The sequence below is a fragment of the Xiphias gladius genome, chromosome 7 (assembly GCF_016859285.1).
Source record: "Xiphias gladius isolate SHS-SW01 ecotype Sanya breed wild chromosome 7, ASM1685928v1, whole genome shotgun sequence".
Classification (NCBI taxonomy): domain Eukaryota; kingdom Metazoa; phylum Chordata; class Actinopteri; order Istiophoriformes; family Xiphiidae; genus Xiphias; species Xiphias gladius.
In genome coordinates, this window is record NC_053406.1 from 18063184 (window position 1) to 18082100 (window position 18917).

Here is an 18917-nt window from a genome sequence, read left to right on the forward strand (position 1 = left end):
TGTCCAAGTGGTTCATGGTGTTAGAGGAGTGTTTTGAAATTTTGAGACTGTGAATTTTTAATTTCTGACTTCCAAAGGACGGACACAAAAGGCCTAAGAAGCACTATTCAAATGGTCCTGACCACATGGCTCAAGGAGCAAGCAGACTATTGAGAAGTTTTGAGGTCAAAGATCATTGTGATGATCACTAAATTTTGAAGTCCGGTGTCCAAAGGAAAGAGTCAAAAGTTCCAAGAAATGACATGTGTCTGGTCAACTAGCTCAGGGTTTTAGAAGACCACCAAGTTCTAAAGTCTTGGGTTCAATGTTCAGGTGATGCACTGAATTTTGAAGTAAAACACCCAGATGAAAGATTTAAGGTGTGTTAGAGAGCCTCTTGGAATTTCTGAGGATGTGGTTTTGATCCTTATGAGGCTCAGTGAATACACTCAAAATAAAGACTGAAAAGCACTCAGAGAGAAGTGTTTTGCAACTCTAATGAAACACTAGTACTGAAGTAGCCACTACTACACTGTATTAGCCTACTGCATTAATAGACACTGATATACACTGAAGTTATCAGTTACATATTTTCATGGTTTTTCTAGATAATTGTGCCTTTTGGCTGCTCCAGTGCTGATATAGTGCAACACTATTGTGATTGTGATTGATGGTTATTTACAGAATAATTGTCAAAGCAAGATGTTTGAATGTCATAAACAATACAGTTAAATGATACGCTTTTCAAAGACATCATGAAAGCCTTCTCATGTATCCCTGCGCCAAGTCTGTGTTCATCACAGACATTTCCACTGAAGGCTAAGGAGGTCCCCTCTTTGGTATCCAGATATTGGCCAGGGTTGCAAGTCATATTTGGATCATTTTAAAAGAAAATTACACAAGCAGTTTTGCAGTTAAATTATGAAAGAGGACATAAAATTTTGTATTTCTTTTTTGTTTTTTTCAAAATGACTAAAAATATTGGTCCACACTCATTGGCGTAGTCAGAAAGTGTGTGTCTGTGTCTTATTTGCCAGTCTGGCAGCACTCTCAGTCCTCAGACAGGCCGTTCTTTGTGCTATGTCTGATGTCATAATTTGTCTGACGTATTCTTGTCAACAGGAACCTTTGGTCAAAAAAGTAAATGTCCCTGCATTTGTGTGCGCGGTTGAGTGTGTGTGAGTGGGTGTGGGTGTGTGTGTGCGTGCGTGTGTGTGTGTGTGTGGGTGTGTCAGTGCAAGTATTCTCATCACGGCCCTCATCGAGATGGTGCTTTCTTTGATTGATGGTTGTCTTTGGGAGCAGGAGGGAGAGGCGGTGCCATTGGGAGAGAATTGATAATGCACAGGGGTTTGGGACGGTGGCTGTCCAGACGCGAGCTCTACAGTTGTCACACTGGTCACGGTGTTCACTGTGCAGCAGCAGCAGCAGCAGCAGCCACAGTCTGAGGGGAGCTCAGACACAGCAAGAGCAAAGGGAGAGAGAATGTGGAAAAGATCTGAGGCTGCTGGATTATGTGTGGTTAAATTGGAATGAGTCATTCTGGATAGGTAGATTAAAAGATCATTTAGAATCAATGGGTGATTACCGGAGTGAACGTGCAGAAGGGCCTGGTGGAAAGCAGTGCGCCATTCAACCCTTTGGAGGATGTAGATATCTGCCAGCAAAGACACTGCTGACATCACAGACTGCTTTGATTAATATTAATATGAAAAGCACACTCCGCATCTGTCTCTCTCTCTCTCTCTCTCTGTCTCTCTCTCCTTTTTTCCTGTTTTCATATCTCTCTCTGACTGTCTACCACCCTCTTCTTCTGTTCTTGTTTTTTTCTGCCTGTGAGAGGAATTTTGCCACAGGTTTTTCTCTGGGATTCCACGGACCCATCCTTCAGAGAGCTGCCCAAGTACCACAGGCAACAAATGAGACTGACAGTGTGATTGTTGATCATATAGTCCCAAAGCTCGCGCACACAAACACACACACACACACACACACACACAAACACACACACACACACACACACACACACACACACACACACACACACACACACACACACACACACACACACACACACACACACACACACACACACACACACACACACACACACACACATACAAAATAGTTCAGGACTTCCTAAACCTTTATTTCAATGTCCTTTAATTGTAACCCCTCATTTTAATGACGTGAATCAAACAGACGAAAATAAGCCTAGGGAGAAAGGAGGGACAAAGCACATGATGGAAAAGTAGAGCAGAATGAAAATAACTGGGGTCACGAAGAAAATGAGTGAAAAGAGCAGTAGCACCAGAAGATATTTTGGAGGTTACTGCAATAAAGTAATGTTGCTGGATTACATACGATAACAGAAATAAATACTAAAATGACACTGTTTAGAAATTCATTTATGCTTTCTTACGAATTTGGAAGAAACAAAAAGTGGATGGATGAATGGATGAAAAGATCTGTGCACTCCAGGGACAATTCCTGACCTGCATTTTAGCTTCTACAGTATAGCAAAGGGCTGGTTAAGATTCACCTTTATCAAACTTTTGGAATAAAAGTAATTCCTATCCTATGCATGGCATCTGCTCATATCCCTGTGTGCTGTATGATAGCACAAAATAATACAGTAATCTCTGCGCCAAAACTGTGAAACGTTGTTTCTTGTACGGAATTATTTAGTGTACACTTGCAGATTCCCTCTTATCCTTTTTAACCACACATTGCTCTGCCTGCAGGACACTAGCACGATGCAGAACTTTCATGCCCCGGGCCCCGCAGTGCCTTGAAGTGAAAATTCAGTGCACAATGAATGGCAGAGTACACAACTAAAACCTTTTATCAGGAATAATACATTTTTGACCACTTGGGGACAGCAGAAACAAACTGTAAACACAACACGGGCATATTATCACTTTGTAAAGTTGTGGTAGCAAACAGATTTACGCGTCCAGTAGATACAAATCAACATTAGCATTCATTTAGAGGCATGGTGCTGGTCATCTACTGAGTCTTAGTGTAATATTTGGTCTCCTTTTAGCCCTGTTTTAGTATCAACCAGCTCTTGAGAAAAATATGTCTCTACAGCTGCTAAATGCTCCACTGAGTTCACCAGTTAAGCACTAACTTTGTCTGCGTGACGTTTGGGGCAGTGGGTTTATAAATGCTTTTTTTTTTTTTTTTGGTTAAAAACAGCTTCCTGCTGCAACTCGGCACAGGGTTGATTAGAATGTTGAGACTGAACCCAAAAAGGTAAAACTTTAGTCTATAAAGCCAAAACAATGGGTTGAAAGACATTGAAATGCTCCTTAGAGCTAAGGGGGACTGCAGTCCGTGGGTGGTACTGTGGGCTTGTCAGTACGAGCGACCCCCATTCACATTACAGATGGTAATTTCATCAACTGTTGATATAAACATTTTGATTAGAGCAGCTCTAAAAATACGTGTCCAGGAGGTGGGAATTAAAGAGTTAAAAAAACAATCCGGTACCCACTGTCCTGACTCACTGTTGTTTTTGTGGATGGCCTTGTTGATGTGACCTTGTCACAGAGGATTATGTGATGCTGATTAAAATCATGTTGTTGCTGAAGTCGGAACCAGCCACACGTATGATACCTGAAACTGCAGACAAAATGTCGCAGTGGTAATTGAAGTAACTCAAGGTTAGGACATGCATATGATATCAGTATGTGTGTGTCCGACCATGATGTGTGCATGTGTACCTGTACATGTGCAAATCACACATGTATATGGAAGCACCTGGGAATAAAGTTTGCTCTGCTCTTCCCAATGGGCTGATTAATAAGCATCAATAACATTCTGCCACCCCAAATTGCTGGTTATATTATCCTAAAAAGACATAATAGTGAATGTTTGTGTGTGTGTGTGTGTTTGTGTGTGTGTGTGTGTGTGTGTGTGTGTGTGTGTGTGTGTGTGTGTGTGTGTGTGTGTGTGTGTGTGAGAGAGAGAGAAGAGAGAGAGATCGCACATTTGTCTAGACATGTATGTGCATTTGAGTGTCAGTCCAGGAGCTGAAATATGTCTGAAGGATATCTGGTGTAATGAGGCCAAGGTGATTTATAAAAGCAGAATGCTCCAATCCCCTGTACCTACATGTACACACATACACTTAAGAGCAGGGCTGTGACAGCTGGTTCACTTTCTTTTAATCGCTTGCCAATTAAAAGCAAGTGAAACTGTGCTTTGGCACAGCAAAATGTTGGCAAAAGCAAATCGGTTCAAGTGTCAGAATCTATATTTGGTGATGAGATATGGAGGCTGTTTACCAAAACCTCACCCTGACATATTTGAAGATGTTTTGTAGCCTCGAAGGGAAAAAATACAGTTTGTTTGTGCAAAGGCTAAGTGGGAAAACAGACTCATCCAGACAGTCCTCTGAAAGGTAGGGCGGGAGGGGGGAGACGCAGGCAGAAAAGAGACGAGGAGGGAGACAGAGCAATCGAGAGTGCATGAGAGACAGATGCAGGTAGTCTGTTAGCATATTAGCGTCGCAGCAGAGGACAGGCAGACAGGTGAAGGCGGAACAGAGTCAACTTGTGTGGAGTCTGGTAGTCACACACTCTGGCCAGAGGGAGAGCTGCTTTGGCTCAGACACACTCACCATTAACCCGTACTGACATTGTTTAGACGGCGGGGAAAATAGAAGTGAAAATAGGCAGGAGAGAAGCCAGGACATTAGCATCGCAGGCAATGATTGACAGGGACTTCAGGCTCACGCAGCGCTGAATTGCTCAGACAACAAGGCGGCAACAGACAATGGGGCTGTGGATGAAAACAGAGGGGAAGGTACGTGTCAAGGTACTGACCTTACCGAAGGCAGCTGATAAAAATGCACAGAGGTATTTTCTCATTACTACAAGTGTAATAATTCTGATTTCACCCTAATCCCAATGGTAGTACTTAATCCACATAATGTTTTCGCAGCGGTGGCCGTCTCCAAGGAACAATATAATCTACAATACTTCTTTCAAAAGCATAATAATGATGACAGACATAAGATAGTTACCAAAAGGAGATTGCACTGCATTATAAGTGTTTCTGGAGCAACATTTCATACTGTGTTGTTGTACAACTACAACTGATTGAGCAGCAAGATAATGACACTAAAGCCACTGACCTTGCCCTTTAGGAGATTAGCAGAACATAACCCTCATAGGAAAAATATTCCCCAACAAAGCTTTTTTAAACCATCATAATGTTGTCCCACCTTTCCTCCAAGTCTTCTTTAATTTCCCCTCAGCTTTGCTGAAAGTAGATTTCAAGGCAAGAAAATTCTTTTATTGAGTCTGCCGATTCAACTGCCGAACTGCTATTTTGTTCTGAAAACAAAATTTTCTTTAGTTTGATACTTATCCTGGTTTTGTAAGAGAAGGTAGAGGGTTTTTTTAAATGATGGAAATATAACCCGTCCTGTTATCTTGCAACTTGTCTACAAAGTGCTAGTTGCACTAAAATGTTAAACTTGTTTAAAGAGACATTGCATAATAATGGAGTATTAGGGACATCAAAAAAAAAAAAAACAAGAAAAAAAATGAGACATTTCACGATTAAAGTCCTAATATTACAAGAAAATAATTTAAAATTTTGAGAATAAAAACATAATCTTATGAGAAGAAAGACATATATTTGAGATTGAACTCACAATATTTTGAGAAAATGGTGAAACCTTGTGTCATCCCACATTTAATACAGAAAAACTGACAGACTGCTCCTGCCTGTTTACTAAAATGTCCTAATATAACAACTTTGGTTTTGAAATATTACAAGTTTTTAAATCAAACATTATGATTTTTATGTTTTTTATATTGATATATTTTACAAGTTTTATTCTGTTTTATTCTAAAAATATTACGACTTTTTTCCTACAAACTCTTTTTCTTAATTCTCAAAATGTCAGATTATTGTGCAGTTTATTATTATTTTTCCCAGTACAGCTTGAAATATAAATATAAAGTGTTTAAAACCTATTTAATGCTTAGCACTGCAAATCAACATAGAGAATGTTTTTGGGGGATTATTATTATGTAACGATAAACTCTATATTGTCACAGTTAATCACACACGCGCGTGCACGCAAACGGGTGGAGTTGACATGCTCGAGTCTAGTCACCCGGAGGGAATGTGCCCTGAAAATCAAAAGACATTAACCAATTAGTGCTGATCAATAGTCACAGCCACACAGGGATGAGCCATAGGAGCATCGTTAATGTGTGCCTCTAGGCCAATCGGCAGACTGGGAATACTATTCCTCTCAGCTCTCAGCCAATAAAAATGCTGGAAGAACTCTTGACATTCTGCTGCTCTACAATGCAGAGTACCTCTCCTGCTGTAGCCAGGCAGAACACGCTGCACGAGGAAATAAAAGGGAGAGATGGAGAGATGGAAGGAGACAAGGAGAGGAAAGGAACAGAGAGAAGAGAGGTGGGAGGAACAGAGGGAGAGTGGAAGAGTGCATGTGTTAGGTTTTTGAAAGCTGGTGTCATAGCGGGCCGCAGTTGGCAGCAGGTAATCTGGATGAGATAAGCAGTAGCATGACAACCAACCTTTAATTCCCCATGGGAGGTGGTACTGTGGTGTTGTCGCAGGGTTGGTCTCCACACCCCCTGCAAGTAGATTTATATAAAGGAGTAATGGGAAGAGATGGCTAGAGGATGCATTTTGATGGCGGAAGACTGAAGCGAGAGAAGAAGAAAGAATGAAACCGACAAATGCACAGAGAGAGAGTATTACTTCAGTTTTGCACATTCTGCACGCATACATGAACGTGTTCACATACACAGATCACAGCAGCATCACTGCGTCTGCACTGCTCTGTATTCATGATAAGGAGAGCAAATATCAGCATGGGGCTCGGGATGTATGTGGGATCGAGGTGAAAGGAAGGGAATGAAGGAGATGGGGGAGTAAAAAAGAGGAGGAGATATCTCAGATATTACACCCATCCAGGGGAGTGTTCAGTGGAGCAGGCATTATGAGAGTGTAAATTACATTCCCTCCTTCTCCCCTTGGGCTGCCGGCTGCTGGATGAATATAATCACCCACAACACCAAGCACCCAGACACACACCAGACACAAGCAGAATATTAGACAGATTGCCACAATGTGTGTATGTTAATTATCACGCTAGTCTCCAATCGTTTATCGATTCCTGCATCAGCTCTTCGGCCAGTCCTTTTCTGAATGATGTAAAATATTGACACATAACTCATTCGTCTCAATTGGGAGAGATCAATAGTGAATCACCAGGCCTTGTAAAACATCCTGCATCAAGTGGGCTAGCTTCTAAGGTGGTAGGAGGGAGGAACACATGGGTCTTTGCTAAATGAAATTCCCAAAACAATTCCTCTTTGGAGTTAAAGCAAGAGTGCAGCAGCAGGTAAAAGCGTTGCTCCTGTTTCTCTTTCCATTTTCTCTTTCCTTTTAATTTCCTGTCTTTATTTTTACTTAGCAGCTGTTAGACAAAGAGAGATGTTCTTGACCTTTTTGAACCGGAGACTCTTTTCCTTGTAATATAATTTGTCTCAACAACGGAGACCTTTTTATTGTAATAAGACTGACACTTCCCGGCAGAGGCTGAAGCTGAGGTTACGGCTGAAACAATTGGTCTATTCATCAATTAGTTTGTTGATAGTAACTGGCAACTATTTTGAAGAAAAAAATGAATCCTTTAAGTCAGTTTTCAAGCAAGAATATTAAACGATTCTCTTATTCCAGAATCTTAAATGTGAGCACTTGCTGGTTTTCTTTGATCCTATGTGATAGTAAACGGAATATCTTTGGGTTATGCAAGACCCAAAAAGTAATTTTAAGACAGTTATATTTTAAGATATCACCTTGGGCTTTAGGAAATCGTAATTGAGGAAAAGTGCAATTTTTCCACTATTTTCTGACATTTTATAGACCAAATGATTAATCAAACAATTAATCCACAACGGGTAATTAAAATAATCATTTGTTGCAGCCAAAAGTTAATACAAATGTATAGAGTGAGCAGATTATCCATATCATCATTAGGACGGTGCATCATTCTCCGTGTCTCTGTCTTTCACTGTGTGTATTACAATCTGTTAGCAGAGGCAGATAGACAACTAATCCTCTTTATCTTTGCTCCTGAAGCTAATTTGTCTCTCGATGGGACCTTGAGAAAGTAGGAGAAGGTAGCAAGCGTGCAACTTAGGTCACGAAGGAAGAAAAGAAAGCAGAACTGATCAGTCTTCTTTACGATAAACCCAGTGACAGGCCCTGATGTCAGGGATGTTCGGTCAGCACCTGCTAAATGGGAGGGCAGCAACTTGAGTCAAGGCTCATTACTTCTTTACATTAGGCAACAGTTAAGGGAAACACATTCTAATTTGCCTCTTAACATGTCTCTATCCGTCTCAACCTTCTCTCTTTTCTCTTTCGGCCTCCTTGTCACCTCCTCTTACTCCTCCTCCTCTCTCGCCGCAACAGGGCCGCTGTTCCAGGGAGAACTGTAAGTACCTGCATCCTCCTCCTCACCTAAAGACCCAGCTGGAGATCAATGGAAGGAACAACCTCATCCAGCAGAAAAACATGGCAATGCTGGCCCAGCAGATGCAGCTTGCTAATGCCATGATGCCCGGCACACAGCTACAGCCAGTGGTGAGAGGACACATACGCATACGCATACACGAATACACACAACTACGGATGTTCACGTTTCTACGGTATATACTCAAACAAAACTCTGATTTCCCACACACAAAAATTTTAATACGTTACAAGTGTGCAGGGCCCTGTTTTTTCTTTCTGTAGATAACTGAGTTAGCGTGATTTGAGCTAGCTTTGTTTTGATGATTTGACACAAGCATGGATTTGTTGGTTCTCTGAAGATGCCTTAAAATGTATGTATCTAGCTCCAGATGCATATTAAAATAACTCAAAGGAAAACTAAGTTTTATAATTAATTATTGGTATAATTGTCTGACCACTTCCCCACTGAACTTATTTAAGCTGCATTCCAAAGTTTCAGCAATTAGTTAGCAGTGTTTTCATATCCGATCAAACCATAGACTGCATAAACTGGTGGTCACAGCTTTTTTCCCTCAGGCTGAAACCAACTTTAACTGCAGACTTAGTCAGATTATTTTGTGTAATTTCATTTTCCAAATATAGAGCAAAGTTCCAATGCATGATAAAAGATACTAAGCAATAAAATAAAATCAGTGAAATCAATAAAATCAATATTTTGCGTGACTATCTGCAAAAGAGTTGAAATCAGCTAAAACTTTCTGTTAAAATAACAAAAATTAATTATGATATTTTGATGGGATTTTTTCATTTAAAGTGAGATTGATTCCTGAACTCTTGAACTCAGCTCTTGCAGTTTACTCTTAGTTTATGTGAGTGCCTGTAATATGCTTTATGAGAAAATGTGGCAGGGTTTAATTTATTTGAATATGTCTAAGGTAAGATGATTGTTCAAAATAACTTAAAATGTGATGTCTGTAGCAATTGTGCCATGCCAGCCAATCATGAGTGAATTTATCAAGATCAGCACTCAGCCAATCACAGGATTGCTGATGGTTATGACTCTCTATCTATTTTCTTTATTTCAAAGCAAAGTTTGTAGAACAGGGCCCAGAACTGAATCACTACTATTGGTGTGGGCGTTATTTTATACAGCGATCAATAAAGTATCATATTATTATCATACAATCATTAACACACATAAATCCACGCATGCAAACCCGCATGCACATGCAGTAAATTACATCAGAAATTGCTCTGTGACTCCGCTGCATGCTCCAGGGACCCTCGAGGTGATGGCCGGAGCCCCAGTCAGCCAGTTCAAATAAATCCTTCCCTGCCCTGTCCATGAGACCTTACAGAGTCAATGGGACCTGTCAGTCAGGCTTGAAGTAATTCCTGTGTCTTCCACTCTGTCCCTTTATGTTTAATTGAGAGCAGTGGAGTGAATTTGTCTCAGACTATTCAAAAGAGCTTCAGATGCTGCATGCTTGGACACACACAACGATGTGCACATTTAGCTGATGGCTTATCACCCTTATCTGGGGAAGAGGGGCTGTGTCAAGAGGCCCATTGAGAGGAACAGAGGAAACCATGAAACAGTTTAAAGAAGCAATAGATCTGCCTGGGACTGCAAAGCCTTCCCTTTTTGTTTATGTCATGGGGAGAGAGAAAGTAAGGAGGAAAGGAGGGGGAAGGCAGGCTGACAGAGAAGGACACAGCAGAAGGGGGAAAGGGGGACTGAGTGAGGCAGGAAGAGATAAATGGACAAAGTAGAGACAGGTAAGTAAGGGGAAGGAGATAGGAGGACAGCAGTGAGGAGAGATGGCTTTAGACCTGCATACAAAGAAAAGTCAAGGAAACTTAGCCATGTTGTATGCAAAGGGAACAAAGGGTAAGAAGAGGTACTAGCCTTTCCAGGAATCAAATTGTCTTCCTCCATCCCTCCCTGTTTCATTGTCTTAGTTTCCTGCCCCCATCTTCAGAATGGGGGCCACATTTTGTCTGCCGCTCTCCCACATTTTTTGTCTATAGCAGCCACCCCCCCAAAGTGCGTGGGAGAGTGCTTTCATTTCACGCATGGAGCTGTGCAGAGGGTGATGTAATTAGGATCCATTACAGCTGGCTGTGAGTGATGGTGCTCATGATGCTTTTTATTAGAGTCAATGTCAGCGGATAGCCCATATTACAATTATATCCATTTACAGTACTGTATCCTCACTCCCTCACTCACTCACTCACCAAAGTAAATTTGTTTTACTTGTTTGGTGCCGACAGTGTATAGAAATAAATAAAATAAAACCATAAAAACCACAAGAAGAGGGCATTCCAGTGGTGTCTTACTTCTGTAATTAGCTGTATTTCCATGTGTGGGTGGAGGTCAGGCAGGGAGAAAGTCTAGTGTTGAAAAGTGGTTCATATTCAACAAATCTGAATTCAGGTCGCTTCACAACGGATACATTTGATGGATAGAAAGTGGAAATCTCATGCATATTTAGAATCAGTGACATCTTTAAAAGTACAATCAAAAACTGAATAAAAACTTTCACACTTTAATGTTAACATTAATTAATAAAAGCCTTTTTTTTTTAAAGGCTTTAAATAATGTTAACATTAAAGTGTGATTTTTTTAAAGCTGAAATAATACAGTCTCCCCCTTACAAACAGAAAGATAAATGAATAAGCAATAAAACACACCCTTGCTTGACTCAACACACGTAGGAGTCTTGTTGCAACAGCCTTACTTGGTCCGGTATGACCAGTGTTTTATGGTGACTAATGTTAGCTAATGTTAACAGACTTTAGACAGAACACCATTCAATGACACCGTTATGCTACATTTACCATTTACAGTTATTTCATAAATGTCACTTATGGTCACAGTCTACATTGTTCAGCAAAAAGAACAGTGTTGCTTCAAGATTCATTTTTTCATTTAAGTTCTGATTTGTCAAATACATTCTATATTTAACATCACATTGATGTGTATTTTTTTTATTTTAATTGCCATATTTTATTTGTCTCATTGCTAACATTTGTTTTCCTTAAATATTAATTTGCATCCAAATAAAGCAGTCAGTAACTTTATTTTTAAAGATGCAGCACCGGTGCTGTTTTTTATTTTAAAGTCTATTGAAGTGAAATCTTTTGGAAATATTGTGTACATTTTTTCACAATTTTAGGATACCAGGTTCTTCTGAAATTAAAAGAAAAAATAGCATATTGCATAAAATAATCAAGAGATAAGATACTGTCGATATAAATATATTTGGTACTATAACAATGAGAAGCAAAACAGGGTTATTGTATGACTTTAAAGACTGTTCCATTTTAACATTTTAAATATTGCTTGCATGTTGTATTCAAATTTCACAGGATCATTTGACATCAGATGAAAAAAAAACAAAAACAACTTAATATAACAAGACGCAGCACAACACTGCAACACCGCTTGAAGTCATCACATTGCTTTTGATCTTTCTACTTGGTTCTTAGAAAGCAAGTTGAGCAGTTCTTCCTCAATACCCTGATGAAAACTTGTTAGCATGTGGTTGTTACATAAAATTTTGATGTGGAAAACTTATCTTTGATCTGTAACCTTAAAATCTAAATTTTAATTGAGGTGTATTTGCAGTGTTCGTTTTGTGCCATATACTTATAAAATTTGGATTCAGAGTAAGTAAGAGGGGAAAATCTTTGTAGATAAAAGAGCGACCATACACACACATAATATCACTGCTGTGATACAAATTGGTGACAGGAGGCATGCGGTGAGAACCGTTTTCTGTTCCTACTGTGTAAAAATGCTCAATTTAACATAATTGTTTTAAATCTGTCGTGATTGCGATTTATAGCAAGAATCCTAATTGTCATATCATTATTGGGAAAGATTCAGTCCGAAGTGAATAGACATTATAGTAAAAGGCCATTAGCAAGGTCACAAGCTTTTTGCCGGATGACATCACTGCATTGTTAAAACCTCATGACTGTGAGTCGTTTCAATGACATCATACCTATCTTATCCCAACCTTGAGCCGCGAATATCCCAAACTGATATCTGAGCACCTTGGGCGAAGCACATCTACTTTTCCAGGGCATCTTGTGATAGGTGATGATTCTTCAAACATTCCAGAGGATTAGAAAGTCCACGCCATTATCCCCGATTTTTGGAGGCATCTCAGAGCAGCAATGAGGTTTTGGGAGGAGCGTAGATGTGCAGCTCTGGCTGCTGCTGTTCTATTACTCGCTGCGTCGTGTTGGCAGGGGCTCAAGATACAACTCTCAGACTAGGGGTTGAGGTCAGGAACGTGCCGGGGAAACTTACAGTGTCCTATGTCAGCTAGCAGACTCTTGAGTCTGCCTCTTGGAGAATGTCAGAGGGAGCTGTGGCTTTTTCTCTTTCAAACTGCAGCACATCACATACATTGTTGCACAGTATAGCCCCTCACCCCCCTCACTTGCACACACAGCTTGACGTCCCTCAACCTTATTATTCCTGTCTTTATGATCTCTGGTGTATGAAGCGTGTGATTCCATCTGATCCATGTAAGGAGTAGGTGACACCACATACAGAGCCTAGGCCTCCTCTTTGTGTTGGAGAAAATGAAAGACAAGCAGCCATCAAACAAGACACATTCTTTTTCTTCAGATATAAGCCCATTAATTGTCTATTTTTGCCATCTTCTTTCTCTCCACATCCACCACCACACTTCCTATTTACTGCCTGGCTTGATAATCACATACATACATCTCTTATTTCATTGTCTACTGTCATATAACTTCAAGTGGTACTTTGAGTAGGAGTGAGGAAGGGTGGCATTATACTTATTGGTAGATGTAATTAAATATTCAAGATTTTTATACATAGACTTTGTGAGTGGGATGATTTTGCTCAATTTTGACCAACTCTCCCATTTTCCGTGTGCCCACAGCCCATGTTTTCAGTCACACCCAGCCTTGCAACCAATGCCAATGCTGCTGCAGCAGCGGCCGCTGCATTTAACCCCTACCTTGGCCCTGTGTCGCCCGGCCTGATGCCTGCTGACATTTTGCCCAGTGCCCCTGTACTGGTCACCAGCAACCCCAGTGTCCCCGTACCTGCTGCTGCTGCTGCTGCCGCACAGAAACTCATGAGGACAGACAGACTGGAGGTGAGAAACACACACGTTTACGCTCACAGTCGCAGGGATAAGTGGGAAAAATAGGACCACATAAGCACATACACATACACCACTGATCACACAGATGAGAGGATTTGCATAATTATTTTGTCACTTTCATATCAGTCACAGATTAAAAAATAGATTAACAAAACTCTAGTAAACACTGCACCCTGTGAGGATCTTTTTCCCAGCTATGCAAACAGATTGAGCTTTGAAATGTGGGCTATGTCTATTTGAATATTAAAGACATGGGTTGGAAAGTCTTGCTTCAACAGTTTCTGTTTGTAGACTTTAATTATGTATCTGGTACACACTTTCTGTTACAGTAACTACGGCCCATTACCATAATACAGTCATTACCCGGACTTAAGCAAAGAGAAAGAGACATTAATGAGAGTGTCTCTCTCCAAACATTACCATTGTCGATGCTGTAACCTAAAAGCAGGCAAGAGACAAGATTGCTTGGCGCGACCTCAAGTTATGCTGTACAAGTGTGTAATTTTCACCAAAAATCTTTAATTCTTCTATGAAAGCTATCAGTCATGAAACCCGATGAGTGCTGCTCCTCTAGCTGTGTTCAGATAATCATTAATTGGACAGTAAGTCAATCTCATCCATTATGTAGCCCCACCCCGGGAACACTCGCAGCGGAATAATGGGGAAATCGTTGGAGGCAGGCAGGAGGCGTGCGAGAACATTAGGAAGGTTACATTTAAAATGTAATGTTGAGTAGCTGGGTAATTAATGTAGGTGAGGCTGAGGAAGTCTCTTGGCCCGATTAACGAGTGGACGCCATGCAGAGCGAGGGAAAGGGTCAGTGACAGGAAAAAGAGATGGAGGGGAGATAGGAAATCAATTTGTAGACCTGTTATGGTCATCAGGGGAGGGGCAGAGACAAAGACAACAAAGACAAAGGACAGAGTGGTGATTGAATTTCATAGAGGAGTCGTGACTGGTGAGAAGAAGTTATAGAAGTAGTGGAAATTTGGAGGCAAGAAGTTGTTAATAGAAGAACATATAGGTTTTGATGCAGACTGAGCCCTGAGAAGATTTTCTGGTAAAGGATTGATGGCATTGTTCACCAGAGTCCGTTAAACACACAACACATATGAAACACTTATTAGCCAAATGCAATAATTGGCAGTAGAGGCAACATCTGCTCATTTTCAGTGTTTTTCTCTCCTAGATATTTAGGCCCAGTGGTCAACACTTCCTGTAGTGGCCAGCCTGTTTGTACTGGTGAATTCATATCCTAGCCTAATTTGTCAGGAACTAGGTTTGCTAAAAATGTCTTAGAGAAAACGGCCGGCCATATTTTAGTTTCTAGTGTGTAGCTCAAAATAAACATAGCTGGAATTCTGGGGACCGACACACATACCAGTCAGTAGATATGTTACAGACTGTTTCCTAAAGGCCGAGAGAAATTCCTATTTTAGAAGACAATCCTCCAGACTGTTTTCCTGTGAAATACTTTCCAGCAGCTTCTCCCTCTCTATATTGTATGGAGCCCTACTGCAGCATTTCAGCCTGCATTAAATCATATGTTGCTTACCTGCACACATGGTGATGTGAATGGACCACAGGGACAGTTACCATGGGGACAGAAATATGATTAACAGGTCCTGTATTTGTTTTCCAACTAGGCACTTTCGCTGGGTTAGCTCTCTCTAATGCATGATTAGCCACTGTTCAGAGACACACATCTGGTTCAGAGAACATCAAATTGCTTCCATTTAGTCTTCCCTTTCTTCACTAATTTTTTTCTATGCCAGCCACACTCACTTGATCCCCAAAGACTCTCACTCAGTCTCGTTGATCCCTATCTCTCCGTCCTTTACTCTTTATTCATCAACCACTCTTACATTTTCCTTTCTCTCCCTTCTTTCCTCTCTCCCTCCCTCACCTGCCTCTCCAACATCTGCCTGACAACAAGGCAGTCTGTTTTTTTTTTTTTTTTTTTTAAATAAGACCAGTAGCAGCAGTGGTGATGGTAGCAGTGGTGGGGAATTAATGTGTGTGAGTGTGCGTGTGTAGGTGTGCATTCGTATGTGAATGTGTGTGAGAGGCACATAAGAGAAAGGAGAGACAGACAGAGAGAGAGAATCCTACCCCATCGTTCACACAGATCAGCGATTGTGGATGAGGAGCTGTCATGACAGGAGACAGAGCAGGGTTAGTTTGTAGATAACTACGATGGTGGCCTTTTGTCTGGCAGCCGGTCCACCACAACTCAAATCCTTTATGCATGCAGACGGTGAGACTGGTAAACACACATTTTGTAAACGGCTTGTTCTATCTCAATAACTGATAGATCGATACGGCACACCCTGAAATTACATTTCATTTGGTCTAGGACAGGACAGAGTTAGCGATGGCTGACTGTACTCAAACAGAGATCTTAAGTTATTGCACAGCTCTGTAAATGTCAAAATTTAATTCTGGGGAAAGAAAATGCTGCCTCATAATTTATATGTACACCTACCTTGTGTTTGCGTGCATGAGTTATTTTGTGTGGGCTGTTGATTACGTCAGCTACAGCCTCCCCTTGATGGTAACAAGCCTCATATTTCCCATGAGCCTCATTGAGCCCATACATTCAGGCTGAGGCAATCACTTTCCAAACTGTTCACGCAGGTGCTGCCCCCTTCTGTTCTTCCGAAAGAACATCAACACAGTTCATTTGAATTATGGATAAAGTTTGGGTGATCGATGAGTCTGTACGCTGGTTACGGTCTGTTCTGCTTATCAATCAACAGTAATGGCCAAACCTGTCATTAAGATTGGTTAGCTCTGTCTGGTAAAGTGATAGTCAAGTTCTGAAATGACTGCACAGACTGATTACTTCGTCAAATGGGAATTAAAGTGAACAGTAACTTCAAAATATGTGTTCAGGTCTGGTGTTTGTGTGCTTTTCTGTGTGCTAGTGTATTGTGTTCTGTGTATTTTAGGTTTATGATCAAAATTCTCAATGTCATGTAAATAAAGTAAAAGAAGTAAAATGTGTGTTTGTGCCCCAGGTATGTCGGGAATACCAGCGGGGTAACTGTACGCGTGGGGAGAACGACTGTCGCTTTGCTCACCCTGCAGATAGCACTATGATTGACACCAACGACAACACAGTCACTGTGTGTATGGACTACATTAAGGGCCGCTGCTCGAGAGAGAAGTGCAAGTACTTTCACCCTCCAGCTCACCTGCAGGCCAAGATCAAAGCCGCCCAGCACCAAGTCAACCAGGCTGCGGCTGCTGCAGCCATGGTAGGTATCCAGCCCCAGATTACACCACTTAGAAGGGCCCAAGCAAAGGAACATCTCAGGTATCGCGGCACCCTCAGCCCTGTTACTGTCAGTCAAAACAAGTCAAATGTAACCTAACATAGAGTTCGTATAACTGAGGACCAGCCAGTCTTGATCTTATGTGATGACCTAAAACAAATCATTAAGCTCTTCTAATGTCGATGTTGGCTCGATAGACATGACATCTGGCTTCCGAGTTAATACAGTATACTACAAACAGCGTTTCAGTCAACACCTTCTACCCTGTGCTTTTACCTGAGCTCCTCGCACACGTTGCAGTCTCCCCTGTTCCCGCCCTCCTCAGCTCTGACTCAATACGCGCTAAGAAGATACAGAGTCGATGTGCGCTTTATTAGCAGCAGGCTGTAGTGATCATGCTAGTGTGTGACTGAGCCTACTGATCCCCTCCTGCTGCTCCTCCTTGTTTTGCTGCTTTGTTAGTTGTATATTTTGCTGTTGTTCACAGTCAGTAGGTATGTTAAATTGTTAACTACCATTCATTCCGACCTTATTTCTGCAACGCAGTGGTAATTTTCTACAAAAGGACATAGTGAGGTTTTGCTCAGCTATATACTGGAGACGGTACTATGCAGCAGGTAATCCAGAAAGGAGGGTAAGCTTGATCCCAGTTAACCTTTCACCATTGAATTATTCCATAAAGTCAAATTACTCATAATATGATCAGGCCTGCCTCCACATTTGAATTTTGTTATCAGTACTGTCTACTCTCTCTTATCTAACTCTCTTCTCTTTAAGATGTTGAACGTGGTAAGTGGATTAATTCTTTTAGTCTTAATTTGCTTGATTGGCATTTAAAATGACAATTAGTGGTGAAAAAGCTAATTTATTATTTCTTTTAATTTTAAATTAGCTTCGATGGCTTTTTTAAAAACTTGTATTCTAATTTTATGAGCATACATAAATAATCGAGAAAAAAACATGATCAATCTAAAATACCTTACTAATTTGTTATCTCCCTCTTTTAACCTCTCCGCTATTTGTTTAGCACTTTTTTAAACATAGTTACATGTGCTTAAAAAATGGATATGAAAGACATGAATAAAATTATACAGCAAAAGATAAAGTCAGATGAATGAGACAAAATAAATAAAATAGTATAATATAATCCAGGAGAAAAAAATGTACTCGTCATACAATTATGCAGTTTTAAAAGTTGTGTTTTTAGCTGATTTCTGAAAGAAAATGCAAGAGCGGCAGCGTGGAATGTGAAAAATAGTTCAGTCCACAGTTTAGGTGCCGTGGCAGCCAATGCACAGTCCCCGTTGGTAGCAAATATAGACTCAGGCGCTGTGAGAGGAGCTTTTTCTGCTGAACTATTGTAAGTGTGTTCCCTTGTACATATGGGTAGGTCAAAATATGGATATTAAGTGATTAATAAAGTTTTTAGATGTATTCTTAAACCAATAAATACATTTTTTTTTTTAAATTTTAAAGTTTTCTTTTTTTTATATTTGAGCAGGCGATCTTTATGTTGTTAACAGCGGATTATATTCATCACAATTGTGCCAACATAACCAAAGTTATTCATAATTCTGATTTATGGCCATTGTATAATGAGATAAAGGTGTGCCAAGGCCAAACTGTGTGTCATTCTGTTCAGATAATGGTAACAGCAGTTGCCCAGTCAAAGCAGACTGTAAATGTACCCAGTATTTGGAGCAGGGGCTTGGTTTATATTACATGATATTCATAGTCTATTTCTAAATAGTAATATAGGATTTCTTTACATTTGAATTTAACAAATCCGGTTAATCCTCCTTTCTGGACAAGGACACCATTGCACTCAAAGTTACAGCTTGTGAAACAGAATTTTCTACTGACAATAAATTATGTGAAGGGTCATAATTCTTTTCAGTAACCCTACAGCCATTAATGTGCATGCCTTAGTCTTGTTATTGTTGTATATTGCATTCCAATGATTTGTTTTTTTATTTGTTTGTTT

The 18917-nt window shown here is 40.4% G+C and overlaps 1 protein-coding gene across 12 annotated transcripts in view; it reads left to right on the plus strand.

The window, feature by feature from the left end:
• LOC120791789 (muscleblind-like protein 1) overlaps positions 1-18917 on the plus strand; it is a 73189-nt gene that overhangs the window by 44810 nt on the left and 9462 nt on the right. For all 12 annotated transcript variants that reach the window (XM_040130487.1, XM_040130494.1, XM_040130490.1 and 9 more), the window contains 3 exons: positions 8458-8628; positions 13428-13646; positions 16676-16915. In XM_040130487.1, coding sequence (XP_039986421.1) covers positions 8458-8628; positions 13428-13646; positions 16676-16915 — 630 coding nt within the window. The remainder of the gene's footprint in view (positions 1-8457; positions 8629-13427; positions 13647-16675; positions 16916-18917) is intronic.